We start from the raw sequence: 22,210 nt of genomic DNA, 5'->3' as shown, positions 1-22,210 counted from the left end.
CACTCAATTATTCATCATTCTTTATATATTCTTTTATTTTGACGGTGGTGGATTTCCAAAAGAAAAGGGGAAAGAGAGTGTAAAAAGAATGATGAAAGTGTCACGTGACATTGTGAAATGAATAAATTGAAACCTTTAAATTAAATTGAAACAACCCTTAGGATTTGGTGACACTTGTTGTCAACAGATCCTGACTATCTCTATATATTGTTCTGAACCCGCTAGAAATCCAATCCAACGCTGACACGTAGACAAGTAACACGTCGGACCAACACGCGTCACTTGGGAAAACACTCTAACTTTGGTGCACGCCACCCCACCTAAGCACGCCCCCTTGCATCAAATACCGTACTCCCAACAGCCTCCTGATGAAACGCCGCACTTCACAGAGACGGTTATTCTCATACACGCCTATATAAGGGTAACTTAGTTTCACCCCAAGGTTTGATTCACTTTTCCCACACTTTTCACACATTCCATCTCATTTTCTACACTGATTTGAGCGTTGGTGTGCTAACGTATCTGCAGGCACCTTTCGTTCCACCGTGAAGACTCATTGCCACCGTACCAGGACACTTTCCGCCACTGTTGCCTCCATCAGTTCCTCACCGGACATATCATATATATTCTAGCACAAATTTCATATAGTTACTCTTTGTAATTTATGACGCCTATTCTATTTACATTTTATCTATTAATGATCTATTAAAACAACCTTCCAATTTTGTTCATTGGCACCTAACCAAATCTGTTCATCCAAGTGGCCCTGGAATATAAAAACTACATAATAAGCACATGCACAATGAACAGGTTTACCTCTAGTAAAAATAATTCCATGTATCCAATGAATGACATATCAGAATCATAACAAAGTTTCCATTGATATTTGATACCATTTTTTTCATTATGTCAACATTACAAATGTCACAAGTCACAACAACTTGAACTTCATCTAAATTGATAGCAGTAAAAAGTTATTTGCTATTATGATGGAAGTACAATAGGAGCTTGAAGACAAGGCATAACAAAAGGGGTTAAAAAAACAAGAGAGAGAATTGAGGAAAAAGGGTAAGAAGTTGCCACAAAGTGATGGCACATTTTTCTTCTAATTTGCCAACCTGGGCATCTTCTAATTTACAAACATTCAACATGGCTTCAAAATATATATCACAACGTGTGAACCTTCCTCTAGTGGTACATATATAGATATCAATCTCTGTACACTAGGTTCTGCATGATAGACGTCCGTTAGCACTGAAATTAAGGCGTAAAGACACCATCATCGAAGAAGGTGAATCTCCATCTATTTGCAACACGAAAAGGTCATAATGTACATTACAATAAGGTTAGGTCACTCTTCACAAGCACCATAGGGTGCAACCACCTATGCTTTGGTGATGTCCATTGAGTATCAGGTGGAATAGTTTATTACAGAATCACCTAGAACAAAACTGGTTGGTTAGAATCGCATAACTGAATAAACATAAGTAGTTATCAAAGTTGAAAAAGGTTTAATTACTGTGTGTGGAATCGACTGATGATCGTGGTGACAGGCTTCCCTTTTCTGTATCAAGTCCAAAAAAAAAGTGGTAGGATATCATTAGTTATAAAGGATAAAGAAATGTTTTAACTGAAATATCAAGATATATGTTTTATAATGCAAAGAAATTATATAGATGGAAAGTCTTGTTTTTGCTGTAACATTTAGCGATGAGCCTAACTTGTAACTTAGTACTTAAAATCATTACAAATTCACAACCAGAGATTGAATCTGCATTGTACAATCTAAAGGATAAAGAATCTACTCTTAACTAAAACTTGGTTTTCTTTTATTACTTATAAGAATCAATCATTCTCAAAGGTCAAGGAAACAAATTAAACTCAAATTGTATTAAGTCCTTGCAAGTTGGATTTCACCAATCATCACGCAATCATTCTCATGGTTACATGTGCACACACTACTTTTCTATTCAAGTCTCTTGAGCATGATGCACATCTAAAAGTTACTTTTAGAAAATGTGAGGTGCTATTTAGAACAAAAGAAAGATTTACGAAAAGTGTACAAAAACAATTAACCTATTAAGTCACTGAATTGATGGAAAACACAAAGGGTAAAGGTTAAAAATATCACGACATACTCGTGACATTTTTGTGCAATATCCCTCATAAATTTCAGCATTTTCCGTCGCAAGTAACATTAAACTGATCTCATGTACAAAAAGAAAATGGAAATTGGCGATCAAAAGTTGAAATACAGCATTATAGATTCATAATATGTGTTCGTAAATAAAGGAATAGTAACATATTGTGCTTTTATGTGAAAGTACTTACCAATAGAATGACGCTTCCCCTTGACAGCAGCAAAATTCTTATATGTATAGCCAACAAAACTGAGATCTTGAGGAGTTAAGAGCATCTGTAGACAAAACGCATACAAGAAACACAAGAGTTGTTATATGTACTACAAAATCAATCAACTTATATTTAACCTGGAAATTTTGTATCAGGGTAAATAACTAGAACTGGTGAATTCAACAGTGGAGGAAAAAAATAGATACTTATGAATCAATAGAAAGATGCATAAAGTCAATGATTATAGATTTGTATGATGATTAATGTTATGTGTAAGTTCCACTGAGACATACTCATTCATGCAGCTATTATAATTGTTTAGATATCCTAGTGGAAATGAAATTTGCAATCCGAATAGAATGATGCAAAAAAGCGAATAGGTAAGAGAAGATGATTGACTATTTTTTCCTGAAAAATCTTAATCTTCATGCAAGTAAATAGAGTTTTACCTTTCTGATGGGTCCGGATCCAGATCGAGCTGGCATTGGTTGTTCAACCTATTAAGACAATTACAATGAATATCACAATTTTGACGTAATCGAACCAAGTCAAAGCAAAAGATATCAAAATCCATGCACAATCTGTAGTGTCAAGTATCATAAAATTTCATATAATCCATCTTATACCTCATCGAATTTCATAAAATTCTGAGTGTCAAGTTCCCCTACGACTCGTGGTTTAAATGCTGCCTCAGTTTCATAGAGCCTTTCCCATACTACATCCCTAAACCAAGGATGATCCTGACAATTAACGATCAACGTCGTCAGGGAATAACGTGATTTAATACTAATCCATAGTAAGGTGGAAAAGAGAGAAATAAAACCACATCTTACACACTTTAATTTCTTTTGCTCCTCTGGTTCCAAGCCTATGTGGAACACCAGAAAGCAACCTGTACATCAGATCTTTCGCTTCAGGTGTCAATCTTGCCTCCTCCGGAAATTTTAAGTGGTTTTTCCAGTGCACAATCTGTAGACACTCGTCACCAGGCAAAATGAGTACAACATAAATTTAACCGTTACGGTCAGTGCTACTAGAAAAAATAGGAAATTATGAATTTTACAAGAGAATTAGTCCTGCATAATGAAAATTTCATTTTTTGGTCAAGCCTATTGAGAATCATTATGTATAAGATACATTCATAATAAGGCTGAAAAGAAGTGCTTAAGGAGAGAAGAATAAAGTAAGAAGTTTAAAACCTTTCTGCATGTTGTTACAGGATCATCAGAGTAAAATGGAGGATAACCGACAAGCATTTCATACATTATAGCGCCAAGAGACCACCTGCAGCAAGTCAGAACACATGTTGGAAACAAGGAAGATATTTCATTTCAAAAAGGAATTCTTAATGAGGAATAATAAGGAATTGTATGATCCTGAACTCATAATGAGGAATTCTTAAAACTGGATAGAATTTGTTTCCTTCGAAGTGTTTTAACTTTTAAGAAATAAACAATAACTTAGAACGAAGATATTTTTTTTACTACTCTTAACAACTGAATATATGAAAGTATCACATCACGTCAAAATGGGAAAACTACTACAACAGTAAGTAAATAAATAAATGCAACTCTAGCAAATGAAAAAGAATATCAACAAACCAGTCGCACTCCACGCCATAACCCTTTTTCAGTAACACTTCCGGAGCAATATAATCTGGAGTTCCAACAGTGGAAAATGCCTGCCATGAAATGAATAGACAAGCTGGAGAAGGATTTTCATGTGAGCAAATTAAAACATGTTTGAAGTGATAAAATGCTATCAATCTGGACTTGTTCCTTTTATAAGCAAAAAAAAAAAAAAAAAACCATATACTAATTGAAAAAGAAGGAACACAAGTTGAGAAGCACAAGCTGTACTGAAATGATTCCACCAGAAAAGATGTGAAACAGAAAAGAAATACTAAATAAGAAATACAAAATCATAAAGCACTTACCAACTTCCTCCTATTCATTTGCCAATGTTGAAGTTGTTCGAGAGGACTTTTCCAACGCCTACCATTTCTGCTATGCGGGTAATTTCCATCAACGTCCATTGTATCATTCAAGTTATCATCATCCAATATTTCCTTTTCACTTATAGGTGATAGATTTGAGACTTCAAGTGGTTTGCAAAGACCGAAATCCGACAATTTCATATGACCATTTATGTCTAAGAGAAGGTTGTCAGGCTTTATATCCCTGAGGAAACGAGGAAATGTGAAGAAACTTATAACTGCAAAATATGGTTTATAAAAATTAGAGAGTAGATTTCAAAATGTAATAATACCAACCGATGAATGTAATTGTGTTTATGAATAGACTCTATGGCCAAAACGGTTTGAGCAATGTAAAACCTAGCCACACTTTCTGTCAAAGTTTCTTCCCTCATCAACAAAGTCATTATATCACCACCAGGTAAATATTCCATTATAAGATATAAGAATTCAGGATCTTGAAATGAGTAATAAAGTTTCACAATGCAGTCATTGGCAACTTCTGCAAGTACATTCCTTTCAGCTCTAACATGCTCAACCTAAGATGGAAAGAAAACTCAATGAAATTTACATTCCCAATGGCAAGTACATTTCTTTCAGATTGTATAGTTCTACATTGCAGTCCGCAAATGCAATTTCCGCCTCAATATAAAGATTTTTGAGGTCTTTGCAGTGGCATCACAATTGCAATTGCGGCTGCATCAGCTACATTTTCCCAAATTTTGCTGCGAAATCAAGGTTCATAGACCGTGACCGCAATGTAGAACCATGAGGGAAAGAACAAACATCATATTGTTAATGAAAATATGAAAAACTCACCTGTCCCCTGCTGAGCATTTCAGACTTTTTCAACTTTTTCATGGCATATATATTACCGGATTTCTTCTCGCGACAAAGTCTTACCTGTGAAATCACTTGGTATCAGATATCGCACAATTTCACCATATAAGAAGAAGAAGAAAATGGGAATCCAGAGGAAATATATGAATATCTGTACCTCACCAAAGGCTCCCCTGCCAATAATGGTTAGAAGATCAAAATCATCAACACATATTTTATGTCTTTTTAACCGCATATACTCCGTCTCCTTGCTCTCTAAATCCTTCAGTAAATTGATCTGTTCTTCTTCTGGTACATGTGACAATTCTAGTTCCTTTTGTAGCACCGAACGCCTGAAAATAATTAAGTCCCATGAAAAGCAAAACAAGATGACCAAATAAATGTCAAGTCCTATCTTTGAATGCATTTTTATTACCATTGTAAATAAAAGAAAATAATCTCTTATGGATTTTGGAAGAATAAAGCTTCACGTCATCTCTCCCATATTATAAGTCATTTTGCCAAAAAAGAAATTGTCTCATGTTCTATACCGTTCTACAAGTTGTAAGTTGCAACCAAAATGTTACTTTTTCCTATTATACCCTTAATCATTACTTGTAAGTTGTAACCAAAATGCTTCATTAAGCATGTACCTACCTATAACACCCTAAAACACATTTAACAAAAATCCAAAGCTTCCACAATATACACCAATTAATGTATTAGAATAAGCAAATTCACATTAACAAATACTCATTTCACACCAACATTACGTTGGTTCGAGTGAAAATAGGCTCAGATCTCTTAAACAATATTTCGGGTTCGATCAATGTGGGTGAAAAAAAACACGGTTAGGAGAGGTTGCTAGCCAGGTGATACTTCGCACCAATAACATGATTACATAACGAAAAAATACATAATTTCAAATAAGAAGAAAGATAAAGAATTAAGAAGCCATCAACAACATGCAAAGTGAAACAAACAGATCTTAACCAAGACAAAAAAAATCATAACAAAAGAAAAATCTATGCATGGTGTTTTTTTACCTTTCTTTGCGTTCTTGAATGTGTTTCATCTGAGACTTATAATGACTCTCAATGAATTTCTTAGCAGCAGCAACTCTTTCCATGGTCAAGGTGGAAACAACATCTTCATCATCTTCTCCATCACCAATGGGACTAATCTCATCATGTTCCACCACTTCTTCTCCATCTACCATTTCCTCCTTCACCATGTGATTATTCTCCATACCAAAATCCAAAACCCCTTCTTCCTCTTTTCTCTCTTTTCTCTTCCTTAATTTGAAATGATTGTGACAAAAAAACAAGAGAAGAACGTGACCCTTCTAAAAAAAACATACACATATGAAGGGTTAGGAGCTATGTGAGACAAGTGTTGAATGATGGTTGGTTTTGTCCTTGTTGCTTGGAACACAATCCTACGGTTTTTAATGTCGATGAATCCAAGGTCATAAACAACATGGGATTGAATTCTTTCACCTTTTTCAAGGAACATACGTACCATAAACTAATTAATACACTTTCTATTTCTTTGACTTGTTAAAAAAATTAATTTGGCTGGTTTTTTCTTTTCATCTGTTTTATTTTTTGGCGTGGAAAATATTTATTGAAAATATATACTACTATCTTGAAGCTGAGATGTTAAGAATAACTTTGATGCTTCCATTACCATCAAGAAAAATAGGAAAAAACATCACAGACAAAAATCATGTACTACTTGTTCTGTTTTTAGACATAAGCTTTATTTTTGGATAATGGAGGCACTAATTAAACATAGACTCTCTTAATTTGTGGTTAAATCCAGTATTTTCTTATCTATGATAAATTGATAATCATATTATTGATTAATGACATTGTTCCAAATATTGAGTTTAACCACAGATTAGCTTCATTTAAGTTTTTGTGGTGTTTTGGTTCATTTCCACATGCTGTATTAACCAAAATAATTTTTTAACTCAAATTATAAGGTGTTTTTTTTTGGTTACAAAATTATAAGGTGTTTTAATCATTTTACAATTTTTTTTTTATAGAATCATTTTACAAAGATTAAAAAATGTAATTTATTTTATATGAGAAAGAAAAATTATAAATAGTTTTACAAAGTTATTAATAAACTTGTTCATCTCCTTCATTCAACATATGATATTAATCTCATTCGTTTAAGAATCGAATCCTAGTTATCATCAGCGATAATTTACCCTAAATTCGTAAAGTATGTCTCACCTGATGACATTATTAGGAGTAAATCGAATCCTCCTTGTCATTATTTTTTTCATTTCATCACAAAGTGACATTAGAAGAGTAAATTGACATCATATACTTACACGATATTGTACCGTTTATTATATTTTCTCAGGGTGTTGGGGAGAAATTATTTTGGGATCCTAGAGGACTGAGAGTCTCACTTAAGACACTCATTTTTAAATGGGATTCACATTATTTTAATATTAAAAAATTGATATGTAATAATATAAAGTTATTGATAGATAATTAGTGAGTCTAATTTAAGAATTTTGCTCGTTGTAGATGCTCTAAACCCATCCAAAAACCCACAACCCGCTCAACCCAGCAGCCATCTAAACCACCACAACACGAAGGTTGTTCAATCTTCAGTATACCATGTCTACTTTGTGTCGGGTACAAATAAGGGACAAAAAAGGACAGACATGGTGACCCCAAGTACACACACAATGCTGACTAGACAAAGAGTCAAAAAGCAAAATCGAATCTTTTTGGGGTCAGCCCCTTGGGAAGCAAAGAACAACACGTACTTCTACATGCTGTTACATTACAATTTACAGCACAATACTTGCTTGCCACAAAAGAAACAACGCGGTATCTTAACATCATCAACCATAAAAGCATAAACACGTCAACAACCATATCACAACATAAAAAGAAACTTCCTAGTACACCCATTAATTTCAATTTTAATTCTTATTGTAAACAAACAAAATTCCCTATACAAAAATATCAATTTTATCACTTAATTGAAGTAATAATAACATAAAATCTTACTAATCTAATGTCACTATTTTTCATTTTTACTACAATCTTAAAAAAGACATAACCAAAATATAATATAATACAAATTAATTTTTTCAATTTAAAATTTCTTCTTTTGACTTTTTTAATCAGTGTCTCAGAGACATCGGATAATATGACCCTAATACAAATAAGTAAAAAAAAAAAAAAAAAACTACAAAAATCCAGTACCAGCCCGACCATGATGTAACAAATAATGAGCAATTTGATCTCTAGCCTTCAAAGAATCCAAAGAACAAGCACCATCCTCAACAACCATTTCATCATCAAAAACCTCAAACTTCCATTCATCATCCATTTCTTCATTCATAATCTCACAAATATTATGAAGCACACAACAAGCACCAAGAACAACAGGCAAATCTTGCAACTTAATTTCAGTCCTTTTCTTCAAACACCCCCACCTACCTTTCAACCTACCAAAAGCATCTTTACCAATTTTCTCAATTTCACTAATTCTCTCGTTAAACCCATGTTGTGTCCACGTCAGATTCTTATGCTTATATGGCACTAAAACCCAATCCATAAGTGAATAACCTGAATTTCCAACTATCCAAATATTCTTCAAATTTCCTAATTTGGCCCTCTCATATAAAGCACTTTTTTCCAAAACTGCATTATCTTGCATTGAACCAGGCCAACCAATACACACATCAGTAAAAACACCTTTACTATTTACCACACCTTGAACAGTTACTGAATAGCTAGTTTTTTGGTTCCTCTCAGTGAGTTTTTTGTTAAAATACAAACCAACATTTACCTTAGGTGCAATTATAGGAACATGAGTAGTATACATTACACCACCAACATTTGGAATACCAAAACTACCCTCAAACTCTTGTTTCGTTTCCTTCATTGTTTCTTCATCTGGCCAACGAAGAAACTTCTGCATTAAAACTGTTTTAATAGCTGCACAAACTTCTAACACAAGCTTATGACACGTGGATATTCCTAACCCGAATTTCTTCGAAACCAGCCTAAGCGGTTCGCCAGTGGCGAGGCGGTATATACATACCGCCACACGCTGGCGAACCGGAATAGCGTCACGCAGCGTCGTGTTTTTCTTCGTCACCGATGAATCCAGCTCGTTGCAGATCATGTTGAATGTTTTTTTACTCATCCGAAAACATCGCCGGAATTCATCATCCGGGAAATCTTCACGGTTGCAACTCTCCCACCAGTCTTTAGGCCGGTCTTTCACCCACAGCCTACGTTGAATAGGCTGCTGGTTGATAATATCTTTTGAATCTGTACCGGGCTGGTCCAGACCACGTTGGTCTGGACCAGAACTAGATACAATAGCTGAAGCAGCTGTAATTGCAGACATACGAGCTTTTTTCGTTGTTGTTTGATGATGTTGGTCTAACTGAGAGTAATGGTTTTGAAGTTCTTCCATGTAATGATTCATGGTTTGTGTTTGGTTGTTGAAATTTGAATTGAACATATCTCTATGTTGTTGTGAATCTAACAAGTATTTCTTTTGTTCTATGGTTTCTTCTTCTTCTAATAGCATAAGTGAAGCTAAGATATCCTTAATATTGTTGTTGTTGGTGGTGGTGGTGTTTTGTTTCTTTGGTTTATGTTGTTGTTGTTGGTCACCTTCGTTGTCTTTTCTAATACGTTTCTTGAAAGTGTTGGGATTAATAATGTCTTGAAAGAGGTTATTGTAATCTTCTTGGGTAAGAAAAGGAAGAGAAGTGTTAATTTCCATGTAGGTGATTGTGGACGGTGTTGTTTTGTGATTTGAGTTTGAGATGGTTAAAGTGTGAATGATGAAGAATTTATATAAGAGGAGAAATGTGAAAACGTGTGAGGTAGTGTGAACACGATTTTAGATTGGGTGGGGACTTTGAAGGTGACTTTGACTGATTGTACTTTTTGGATTTTGAAGGATAGAATAAGTATCATTTGTTTTTTTGTGGAACCGTGGTTTTTTACGCGGTAGGATTTGGATTTCGATGCTTCTTTTTGCACAATAAAAAATAAGTTTTCTAGTATAACCAATCATGGAAGAAGATTTGCTTGAACATAAATATAAATAAAAAATGTTTAGACACATTCATATAAGTAGAGAAAAATAAATAATCACTTTATATTTGTGTTTGTGATCAGGAAAAAATTTCTCAAAATGATGTTATTATTTTATGGGTCATGTTAACTTGTGTCCTAAGACCATCTTCATTGGGAGGGTCTTAGCTATTTAAGACTGATACCTATTAGGTACCCCCAATGGGGAGAATCTTTTTCAAGGTCTTATAAGATCCGAGGTTTGACTTAAGACCTCACTTTTAAGCAGGACCCGCACTCTTTTAATATTAGAAAATTAAAATATACTCCCTCCGGTCTCAAATATAAGAAAAGATTCCTTTTTTAGGTTCATTGAGTAGTTAATGTATCTAGTCTACATTGTAAAGCAAATACATTAATTATTCAATGAACCTAAAAAAGGAATCTTTTCTTATATTTGAGACCGGAGGGAGTAATAATATAAAGTTATTCATAGTTGATTAGTGAGTCCTATTTAAGAACTTTGTGTGAGATCTGGGTTGGAGTGATTGAGTGCTTATTAGGTACTACTATTAAAATATTATAAATAAGTAATGTGTACACGTGAGACCCATTTAAGAACTCAAAAAAGGGTGTCTCCATTGTGGATGCTCTAAGGGCACAAACTAAAAATGAACTTAAAAGATAACTTTTGCATTGAAAATATAAAATTTTAAATTTTTAATACAATGAATGTACAATTCACAAGAAAATGTTTCTATGTTTAGTTTTTAAACTTGTGCCTAAGGGCATAAGTTAACATTTCACTTATTTTATAGGAAAATGCTAGGGCATTTATTAAGAAGTTTAAAATAGAAACTTATCTTAGAAACCGCAAATTCAACTCATTTGACACAACATAAGTTAAATCTTTCTACCTAAATTTCATCAATAATTTCTAATTTTGAATCCTTAACAAGTGTCGATAGCATTAGGATGACCCTTTTTTAAATGATGTTATTTGAACGATTAAAAATCGATAATGCTATCGACACCAAGCAAAAATATATTATTCCGGTCTCATCTAAAAATAAAGTTAACTTTTTAATTATTCAATAAATGATGTATCTAGTACTCCCTCTGTTTCAAAATACATGTCTAATTTTTGTAATGTGCACTATTCACTTGATTTACTTTGAGCATATTTATTAACTAATGTATAAATACAAATATTAGCATGTAAGATGTTGTTTGATTTGTCTCGACAAATATTTTCAAAATATTAAATTTTTATAATTTTTTACTCTAGATAATTAAAGATATTAACAGTCAAAATTGTGCATTGGCATATGTGAAGTGGTTGACTTGGACATGTATTTTGAAACGGAGGGAGTATATATTAGGAACTAAATACATAATCTATTGAATGAATTTAAAAAGTCAACTTTCTCTTATAAATGAGAACGAATGAAGTATCATTTATAACCATTGATTATTTTTTGTTATTTATAAATACTGATTTTAATCGAGGAAAAAGAGAAAAAAAAAACTATTAGAAATCGAAATCGTATGTACACCATTAATAAACGATTTCTTGAATATTTGGGTTATGCTAATCCTTATTTATTAATTTTGTTACGTCTGCAGCAATTTAACCTAATTTTTTCCCGCTCATTTGCTTTATTAGGTTTGCAATTATTTAACCTAACAATTCCATCTAAAAAAATGCATCGCACCAATTTCATTCTATCCTCTTGCCTTTTTTTTTTCTACACTTATCCTTATTTATTAATTTTGTTACGTCTGCAGCAATTTAACCTAACTAGAACGCCGACCCGTGCAACGCACGGGTCTCACGGGCCGGAATAATTTGATACATAATAAAACGAATAATTAATAAAGTTTTTAGTCCCTATAAATATATCAAATTTAGTTTTTAGTCCTCGTAAATTTTTTTGATAGATTTTGGTTTCTATAAAAAATTTCAGCACGTAGTTTAGTCCCTATTAAATTAAAATTTATTTAATTATGCTTAAAATTTTAAATTTTTTAATGATCTGTTACATACTTGTTTAAAACATTATAAAATGTTCCTTCGCTTAAACACATACTAAGCAAAGGCAAGCATACTAACTTGGTTTTATCAATCTGTACTTTTAATTTAACATGTGAATGCGTGGGATCTAGTTACTCAAGCCAAATCAGTATTGGGTTTTCTTCATCAAGCATACCAACTTGGTGAATGACTATCTAACATTCAGAAAAATATTAACACCTTTCGGAGGTAAATCTAAAAATAAATTTCGTACATTTAGAGGTCGAAGCGCTAATAAAAGACAATGATAATAAATTGTTGAATTAATACTTATGGCAATGAATAAATTTATTTAGGTGGACTGGAAAAAGTTTTCTTAGCTAAGTAAATATAGCCGACACAGCAACTTGAAGAAAATTAAAAACCAAACTGTAAAAAACAAAAGGAAAAAACACAGATTATTTAATGTCTGATTTATGCAGATTGAAGGAATTCGATAACAAAGCAAACGGCTCTAGCATTCGAGCAAGCTAAACATCTTTGTCGTCCTTGTGCTCAATTTTGACACGAACAACTCTGGTAGGTTTTGTGGCCGACGTCTGGCCAGCTTCATCATCATCAACAGCCACATAGTCAATGCTATTAGAGGACCTCTTAGCACCTGTTTTGGTGGTTGTTGTGTCAATCACACATGTATTGCTGCATGAGTCCTCAGCCTCTGGTACATCCTGCAGACATTGGCGGCAAACAATTTGATCAATTGTGTTACGGATTAAACCTTTCGGACTCATGAAAGATTAATGTAATAATTACCATCTGAACATTTGAATTGTTTGGCGCAGCACAATCCACACTAAGCTCAACAACAGATCCATCGTCGGAGTTATTAATTGTATTTGTTTCTCTACTGACTTTAGTCTCGTAGAGCTAACGTGCCTGCATGCACCTTCCATTCCACCGTAAAGACTCATCGCCACTGTATCAGAACACTTTCCACCACTGTTGCCTCCATCGATTCCTCACCGAACAGATCAGTTACCATACATTGATTGATTAGTAACTAATTTAGTAAGGGAACCATAGTTTCAATTATAAAATTAAAAAAGTATACCAAAAATTATATTTGGAGAATACCAGCACACAGATTTGTTAGCAAACAAATGAATAGTCCCGCAACCGTTTAAAATTTCAGAGTAAACTTAAAAATGTCATGATTTTATAGGAACTAAACATATTTATTTATAAACATAAAATTTCATTAGATATAGATAAAGAAACTATAAATTGTAATAAGTTAAATATAAAGTATGTAAATAAATTAAAAATTAAAAATATAATTATGTCTATATATACTATATTTTATTACCGTGTTTTTTAAATTCGTTTAAATATTATTTTAATTAATGGTTAAGAAAAGGGAAAATTTCTTATACGATATTTAGTGTGAAAATAACAATAGTTAAATATCATAGTAATATGAAATCATGAATATAAATATGATAAAGGGCGACAACGGATTATACCCATGTTGGAGAATCGACTTAAACTAAACAATTTTAGAAGCTACTATGCATGTGTTTGATTATGCGGTGACCAAAATTGAGTTTGATTGAATTGATTTTATATATTTTTTTTGAAAAATAAAAGAAGGATTAAAAGAAGGATTATATTAATTGGAAATGGATCCCAAATTTTTTTGGATTTTCTTCTACCCAAATCTTATTTAAAAGACTTAAACGCACTTTTGGCCCCTAACTTTATCATAGTTGCAATTTTGGTCCCCTATTAAAAAAAACACTTTTTAACCCCCTAAGTTTACCCTTTTTTTTCAACTTTAAGGTCCCCTTAATCTTGACTCTATCAACGCCCACGTGGCCCATCACTTAAGTGAGTTGGACGCCACATGCATTATTTTTCAATTAAATTTAAAAGAAAAAGCCACATGTGTATATTATAATTAAAGAAACAAAAAAGAAAAAGGTAATGGGAAGGGGCGCACGTGACAATCTTCATCTAAAACACAAACAACGATGTCAGCAGTTCAACATCTTACACAAAACAACGATGTCAGCAGTTCAACATCTTACAAAAAAACGACGACACACTTACATTTGGATCAACATTCTTTGCAGATAAATCATCTTGACCAACTGTAACATCATCCTCAACAGAAACCTATTGCAGACACAACCATAAACATAGGAGCCATTAGATTATGTACTTTTGTGCATATATACCCAATAAAAAAATTGGTAAAGCTAATGTTGAAATAAAGTACAACCTTCAGTTTATGCTTCTCTACAAATTGTTGAATAATGTTATCATCAGAAGTGACCTTCTTCACTGTATAGTTCCTCCACCCATAGTTGACGTTACCTCTGCTGACTTCCACCTTGAAAAGCATCTGCTTGTCCAACAACACGTCAAGATCAGCTGGGTACTCTCTTGAACCGTTTTCCTACGTTAATAATGGATAATAATTGGTCATTAGTCGTTGTAATTTGTGATTTCTTGAAAATGGGATCACCAGGATTAGAGTCGAATAAAACAACCACAAAATATAATTTGAAAAGGTCATATAGACTACGATGGGGCATAAAATATATCAATTAATTTTCATCAGACTTATATGCTGAATCTGAATATGAAATAGTGACTTAATGGAAGTAATTAACTAATGTGAAATATTCCATTCAACTAAAACTACAAATACGATGTGCAATAGTATATACCTCAATCAAATCATTGACAGTCCGACCAATAAACTGGGACACAATTTTATCAAACAATACAAAGGTGGTTGATCCAGTTTCATCCATAACAACCACATGTACCTTGAACCTGTGCATAGTGTGAAACATAAAAAAAAAAATCCATCAGCTGTTCATGAAAATATATCAACTATTCCGACAACAGGACCAATATCCTACCTAAGCACAGCACACTTGCATTCAGTGCATCTCTTGCAACTTAGCTTCCCATCGACAACAGTCGCCAATGAAGCACATTGGGTGCATGATCTAAAATACCATTTCGCTCCAGATTCAATTTCACATACGGTTGCAAGCACTGATCCAAGACACGCCTGCAAATAATTAACATTGCGTTACATGACAACGATCCCACGCAGTTTATACAAAGAACATTTTAAATATCTAAATTATCATTATACACACGATCCTTCCCTCGGTTGAATCTACCAGATCCTCGATTGTCATCCTTTTAGTGTTTAGCAAATCATCAGTCAATGGGATGCTATTGTGGCCTGACATTTGAATGACACCATGCGCAATTGACCCAGCTGCATTTCCCATACTATAGAAGAAGGCAACAAAAATAGCTAGGTCACATTAACTATAAAAAAACAGCACAAAGAGTCAACACTTGTTCACACAAAATGACTAATTTAAAGATACTACCTTGTTTTATAGGCACTAAACTCCGGATAATTGCCGTTGATTACAACTTTTGTTCCGAAAAATGAGCTTGATACTCCCATTGCCCCTGACACATAATTGATATTAATTTAAGTCCTAAACAAACAGTTCAAATACAAAACTATAAGAAAGGATGCATCAACATACCCATATACTTCCTCTGTTTGCAGAATTGCATAATTAGTATTACAGGAGATCTTGCGTCATGGGAATCAAAGAAACTAACAATTTGATCAGCAAATTCACCCCATAGCGAACAATGTATTCTATGTTGTCTGAAATAACAAAAAATTAGATATCTCATCATAATGGCTGATCGCAACAATAACGTAGATTACGAACTGATTGTTATAAATTATATAACTAAGGAAACCATACTCCAAGTCCTCTAAAACCAAAGCTACAAAAAATAGATGAGGGAAGGTGTGTATAGTCCAACAAAATACAACGACTAATGACCAAAAAAATAGGTCATTAGCTTAATAAAAACAAATTTTTTTTAAGAATAGCTTAATAAATCACATTTTCAAGAATAGATGAGGGAAGGTGTGTATAGATGAGGGAAGGTGTGTATAAGTGTTATAGCTATTCTTGAAAATAAGTGTTCAAGAGAGTACCCAGCTGGTGATCCCATTTATTAAGCTATTCTTGAAAATAGCTTAATTTGGTAGAATAAGGGAAGGTGTGTATAGTCCAACAAAATAGGAAAATTAGTGGAAAACAAACTAAGTTATTAAGAAGAAAAGAAAAACAAAATACCTAGCAGTTTATGAACCGATTTGTTTGTTTAGCTTTTTTTTTTTGGGTCAAGTGTTATAGCCTTTTTAAGAATTAAAAAAATCAGTTTTAACTTTTAAGAGTGTGCATCCAATTGTTACAATTTGCAACAAATATTAGAATCTAAACAAATTGCAAGATAAAAAATAGGGACTCTTGCTAGTGGTGTGATTATTCAAACACCTACTTTCTAATGTCAAATTTCAAGGAATACCAAAATAGGAATAACAAAACACACAAAATAAAATCGTAACTTCAATTGCCCACAACACCAGCATTCAATCCTTAATTGTTATGCACCATTTAACATAATAACACTAAACTTTGCAGCCTTAAAATCAGAATAGTAAACTTTACACGATTTAATTGGTGCCGAAAACACTAAACCAAAACAATGAAGTATCAATCCTTAATTGGTGCTGAAATCACTAAACCAAAAAAACTAAATTAAATGAAAGCAAATAAATGACCACTACATTAAAGAAAACTCCATCATGCTTGAACAGCTTGTTTATGCATCACAGTAACGTAAATAGTGTGGTTGCCTCCAGCCAATGGGCCACCAATCCTCAACATCACACCTTCATGAATGTTGCGAGCTTGAACAAAACGCTTCCATCCGCCACCTATCTTGATGTGTTCATAAGGAATAGAGCCATAAGTCATCACACATTCCCAAATGTTCCCACAATCATCAACCATGTTAACTGTTGTGGAAGCTTTGTGAAATATCTGCTCACATCGTCCCTCATACCTCAGCTTCTACATGAGTAAAAAACATTTAATAGATCACTCATTAGAATATGAAAAAAAAATCAGAATTGAATCAAAATTAACAAAAAACATATGTATATTCATACCAAAAACCCCTTGTTCACATCATTTTCAGTCAACTTTTTCACAAAATCAATTTGAAGATTGGTCAAATTGTGGCGATAAGATAGAGCATAGGTAACAGGGGGGGGGGGGAGATCGTTGTCAAAAACTGGACTGACATCAGACATATCAATCACAAAACGCATGGGAGGATCAAAATAAGGACACCTAATAACCTTCCCAAACCGGTTTTTATAACCATTTCGAACCGACCTGAAGCAACAAACACCAAATTCACCCATGCACCTAATCCTAGCCCATAAAATTCACTGATTGCCTTCCATCCTTTGGTGAGAAAAAAAGAACCAGAAATCCTATCAACCAAAACTTGAAACTTATTGTTCTTTCCGTCGACCAGGTTGACCAACCGAATAATTTTGTCTCCGAAATCAGCTGCAAACATGTTTGGTAACTTGACAGCACCCTAAAATAAAACAGAAACGACAACTTAGAAAGGAAAACGACAACTTAACATGTTTTGTGCCCTAAAAAATAAAATATTAGGAAGAAGTTAGGAAGACAGCACCTTAAATCCACTATATTTTCATTTTATAGAAAACATAGTTCAATTGTCCTTAGATTTTTTTTAGTTCAATTGTCGTCAAGCGAAAATTTTATTTTTTCTTTTAATTTACGGCTTGTAGACCATAATGGTTGCTTAGTGGTTCATATTTGAGGTTCACTATATCATGCTCTAAATATCATGTGCTCTAAATATCAAGTGCAAGTTATAACGCTTATGCAACATCTAAAGCAGGAAGAATATAATCTTTGCATAAAACACAAACACGCAATGGACAAAACATATTTGAGGATTACTACATCAGGATCTAAAATTTCTACGCACTAAGAAGTTAGGAAGACAGCACACTAAAATTGTTAACTATAATAATTGAGAGAAGCAAATTTATATTAAACAATGGAAAACAAAAAAAGAGGAAGAAGTTAGGAAGGAAAACGACAAATTACATCTTCTGTGTCGTACTCAACTATGTATGTTCTGTACTTCAATTAAAGTTTGGTGATAGTCTCGTCCATCTCAGTAACAGGATGAGTCATCAAAGGACCTACCAAATCAATGGAAAAGAACATGTTACAAAAAGTATGACAATTGTATAATTCAAAAAACACTAATAATAACAATCCAAAAAATGGAAGAAAAAAAATTCAGAATTGAATCAAAGTTACCGGTTAAGGAGTGGTATGAGAGAAAAGTTGTAAGGTCACGTCGTTCCATTTGCAAACCTCTAAATATCAATATATATGATTTTTGTGTTGTGTGTGAAATTTACCACGGTTTAGGGTTTATTTTTATTGAGAGAAACAGGTTTAGGGCTTCGTATATATAACCAAAATATTTGCTTCATAAAAAAAAAGGCAAGAGGATAAGAATAAAATTTGTGCGATGCATTTTTTTGGATGGAATTTGTTATGTTAAATTGCAATCGTAAAAGTGTAGAAAATATTTGTTTCAAAAAAAAAGAAAAAGGAGGATACGAATGAAATTTGTTAGGTTAATTTTTTTTTTTTGAAAGGGAAATTTGTTAGGTTAATTAATAAATAAGGATTCGGATGGCCAAAACTATAGGAAAACAAATTTCGGATTTAAGTGAATTGATAACAAATTTCGGATATGACCAAAATTATAATTAGAGATAAATATGAAATAGTTGTTTCGGAAAATAGAAGAGATAAATACGAAATAGTTGTTTCGGAAAATAGAAGAGATAAATATAATATGATCAATGGCTAAAATTGAATGGCGCCTAAATGCGCAAGATCCAATGGCTTAGAAAAGTGGATGAAAAAATGGGGGGAAAAATTAGGTTTAGGGTTAGCTTTACGGATTAAGCATTTACCACGGTTTAGGGTTTATTTTTATTGAGAGAAACAGGTTTAGGGCTTTGTATATATAACCAAAATATTTGCTTCATAAAAAAAAGGCGAGGATAAGAATAAAATTTGTACGATGCATTTTTTTAGATGGAATTTGTTATGTTAAATTGCAATCGTAAAAGTGTAGAAAATATTTGTTTCAAAAAAAAAAAAGGAGGATACGAATGAAATTTGTTAGGTTAATTTTTATTTTTTTTTTGAAAGGGAAATTTGTTAGGTTAATTAATAAATAAGGATTTGGATGGCCAAAACTATAGGAAAACAAATTTCGGATTTAAGTGAATTGATAACAAATTTCGGATATGACCAAAATTATAATTAGAGATAAATATGAAATAGTTGTTTCGGAAAATAGAAGAGATAAATACGAAATAGTTGTTTCGGAAAATAGAAGAGATAAATATAATATGATCAATGGCTAAAATTGAATGGCGCCTAAATGCGCAAGATCCAATGGTTTAGAAAAGTGGATGAAAAAATGGGGGGAAAAAATTAGGTTTAGGGTTAGCTTTACGGATTAAGCATTTACCACGGTTTAGGGTTTATTTTTATTGAGAGAAACTGGTTTAGGGCTTCGTATATATACCCAAAATATTTGCTTCATAAAAAAAAAAGGCGAGGATAAGAATAAAATTTGTGCAATGCATTTTTTTAGATGGAATTTGTTATGTTAAATTGCAATCATAAAAGTGTAGAAAATATTTGTTTCAAAAAAAAAAAAAGGAGGATACGAATGAAATTTGTTAGGTTAATTTTTATTTTTTTTGAAAGGGAAATTTGTTAGGTTAATTAATAAATAATAATTCGGATGGCCAAAACTATAGGAAAACAAATTTCGGATTTAAGTGAATTGATAACAAATTTCGGATATGACCAAAATTATAATTAGAGATAAATATGAAATAGTTGTTTCGGAAAATAGAAGAGATAAATACGAAATAGTTGTTTCAGAAAATAGAAGAGATAAATATAATATGATCAATGGCTAAAATTGAATGGCGCCTAAATGCGCAAGATCCAATGGCTTAGAAAAGTGGATGAAAAAATGGGGGGAAAAAATTAGGTTTAGGGTTAGCTTTACGGGTTAAGCTTTAGTAAATAAGATTTTTTCCCGCTCATTTTCTTTATTAGGTTTGCAATTATTTAACCTAACAAATTTCATCTAAAAAAATGCATCGCACCAATTTCATTATATCCTCTTGCCTTTTTTTTTCTACACTTATCCTTATTTATTAATTTTGTTACGTCTGCAGCAATTTAACCTAATTTTTTCCTGCTCATTTGCTTTATTAGGTTTGCAATTATTTAACCTAACAAATTCCATCTAAAAAAATGCATCGCACCAATTTCATTCCTATCCTCTTGCCTTTTTTTTTTGAAGAAAATATTTTCTACACTTATTTGATTCTGCACGTTTGTTCTAGAAACTAATGATCATGTTTGATGCCTTCTATTTTATACCTTTTTTTCGGCTACCCTAATTTTCATGTAAACTTGGTTATATATACCTGAATTATTGATAGGATTACCGAATTTTCTGTTATAATATTTTCAGATTTCATACATTTTATGAAGTGTTTTATTTTGTCTACTATAGATTATCACGTGTTATTTTTTCACCGTTATCTATTATATATTGCATTTTATTATCCGTATGTCAATCCCTTTACAATAAACCCGAGCGGAGCACAGGTCAAAAATCTAGCCTTTTTTTTTTGAAGAAAATATTTTCTACACTTATCCTTATTTATTAATTTTATTACGTCTGCAGCAATTTATCCTAATTTTTTCCCGCTTTTTTTCCCGCTCATTTGCTTTATTAGGTTTGCAATTATTTAACCTAACAAATTCCATCTAAAAAAATGCATCGCACCAATTTCATTCCTATCCTCTTGTTTTTTTTTTTTTTAAGAAAATATTTTCTACACTTATTTGATGCTGCATGTTTGTTCTAGAAACTATGAGCATATCAATGATCACGTTTGATGCCTTCTATTTTATACTTTTTTTTCGGCTACCCCAGGCACGGACCCACGTTGAAGGGTCTGTATGCCATGGCCCTCACTACATTTGTTTAGTTTCTCAATACCATGTCCATGAAATTTGTTTACTAGCTAGCATAGTTATATGTAATATTGTAAGTTTATATATGATAATTCCATCAAAAGATTCTAAATATATAGTAATATATGTAAAAAAAAAAAAAAAAGCTAACAAAATATTTCATACACCCTCTCGTCACTATTATAAGCAAAAATGTAATTTTTATATTTATTGAATAAATGATGTACATGACCTATAATATAAACCACATACGTCATTTATATTGAATGAATTTATAATGTTGATTTTTCCTTATAATAGTGACTAGAGGGTATATATAATATATTTATTAGAAAAATATACACACATGGCCCTCACTATAGGGTATTTCTGGGTCCGTCCCTGGGCTACCCTAATTTCCATGTAAACTTGGTTATATATACCTGAATTATTGATAGGATTACCGAATTTTCTTTTATAATATTTTCAGATGTCATACATTTTATGAAGTGTTTTATTTTGTCTACTATGGATTATCACGTGTTATTTTTTCACCGTTACCTATTATATATTGCATTTTATTATTCGTATGTCAATCCCTTTACAATAAAGCCGAGCGGAGCACGGGTCAAAAATCTAGTGACATTTAATAAGAAAGCTAAAAGTAATAGTTTTTCTTTGGAAACAACAATTTTTAACTTTTAAAAAGTCAAACTCACAATTTTCCAACACAATATTTTTATATTTGTTTTTTTATTAAATACTTCCTCTGATCCTATTTTTAAGAGAAATTTAGGTCAACAAAAGTGAATATATTTGGACCGAATTTTTAACTAAATACATCAACTTTTGTTGACCTAAATTTCTCTTATCAATAGGACCAGAGGAGTACTATGAGTATTTGAAAATCATCAAAAATGGAGAGTCATTTACCTAATAGCGATTCGAA

General features: G+C 32.4%; 2 protein-coding genes and 2 long non-coding RNA genes across 4 annotated transcripts; all 4 read right to left on the bottom strand.

Annotated features, from left to right (window-relative positions):
- Window positions 1-849: 849 nt before the first annotated feature.
- Window positions 850-6,714, bottom strand: LOC146945916 (uncharacterized). Its single transcript, XM_085744197.1, has 13 exons — window positions 6,193-6,714; window positions 5,325-5,499; window positions 5,147-5,230; window positions 4,625-4,866; window positions 4,289-4,532; window positions 3,954-4,033; window positions 3,552-3,636; window positions 3,190-3,321; window positions 2,979-3,092; window positions 2,802-2,849; window positions 2,332-2,416; window positions 1,520-1,564; window positions 850-1,440 (listed from the first exon to the last, which is right to left on the bottom strand). The coding sequence occupies exons 1-13, from the start codon at window positions 6,393-6,395 to the stop codon at window positions 1,412-1,414; spliced, it is 1,566 nt and encodes a 521-aa protein (XP_085600323.1). The 5' UTR covers window positions 6,396-6,714; the 3' UTR covers window positions 850-1,411.
- Window positions 6,715-12,649: 5,935 nt separating this feature from the next.
- LOC146945915 (uncharacterized) lies at window positions 12,650-13,382 on the bottom strand. Its single transcript, XR_015026548.1, has 2 exons — window positions 13,046-13,382; window positions 12,650-12,960 (listed from the first exon to the last, which is right to left on the bottom strand). It is a non-coding gene; the product is annotated as an uncharacterized LOC146945915 (long non-coding RNA).
- A 917-nt stretch (window positions 13,383-14,299) lies between these two features.
- LOC146945914 (uncharacterized) lies at window positions 14,300-15,731 on the bottom strand. Its single transcript, XM_085748116.1, has 6 exons — window positions 15,652-15,731; window positions 15,433-15,547; window positions 15,163-15,317; window positions 14,965-15,073; window positions 14,514-14,690; window positions 14,300-14,407 (listed from the first exon to the last, which is right to left on the bottom strand). Exons 1-6 carry the CDS (start codon window positions 15,729-15,731, stop codon window positions 14,300-14,302), a joined length of 744 nt encoding a protein of 247 aa, XP_085604242.1.
- A 954-nt stretch (window positions 15,732-16,685) lies between these two features.
- LOC146945913 (uncharacterized) lies at window positions 16,686-17,406 on the bottom strand. The gene is made up of 2 exons (XR_015026547.1): window positions 17,307-17,406; window positions 16,686-17,208 (listed from the first exon to the last, which is right to left on the bottom strand). It is a non-coding gene; the product is annotated as an uncharacterized LOC146945913 (long non-coding RNA).
- Window positions 17,407-22,210: the final 4,804 nt, after the last annotated feature.

The sequence above is a fragment of the Medicago sativa genome, chromosome 2, assembly GCF_051527215.1.
Source record: "Medicago sativa cultivar Bolivia chromosome 2, Bolivia_mono, whole genome shotgun sequence".
In the NCBI taxonomy this organism is placed as follows: Eukaryota; Viridiplantae; Streptophyta; class Magnoliopsida; order Fabales; family Fabaceae; genus Medicago; species Medicago sativa.
The sequence above is the reverse complement of the archived record's forward strand: the minus strand, read 5'-3'. Positions and strand labels throughout refer to the sequence as shown.

Excerpts from the sequence above, each read along its gene's own strand:
- LOC146945916 (XM_085744197.1), bottom strand. The coding sequence starts at position 6,395 with ATGGAGAATAATCACATGGTGAAGGAGGAAATGGTAGATGGAGAAGAA. Across the intron at positions 4,533-4,624 it reads AAACACAATTACATTCATCG|GGATATAAAGCCTGACAACC; the intron begins GTTGGTATTATT and ends TCGTTTCCTCAG. Across the intron at positions 1,565-2,331 it reads GGGGAAGCGTCATTCTATTG|AAAAGGGAAGCCTGTCACCA; the intron begins GTAAGTACTTTC and ends GACTTGATACAG.
- LOC146945914 (XM_085748116.1), bottom strand. The coding sequence starts at position 15,731 with ATGGGAGTATCAAGCTCATTTTTCGGAACAAAAGTTGTAATCAACGGC. Across the intron at positions 15,318-15,432 it reads GGATGACAATCGAGGATCTG|GCGTGTCTTGGATCAGTGCT; the intron begins GTAGATTCAACC and ends AATTATTTGCAG. Across the intron at positions 14,408-14,513 it reads TAGAGAAGCATAAACTGAAG|GTTTCTGTTGAGGATGATGT; the intron begins GTTGTACTTTAT and ends TGTCTGCAATAG.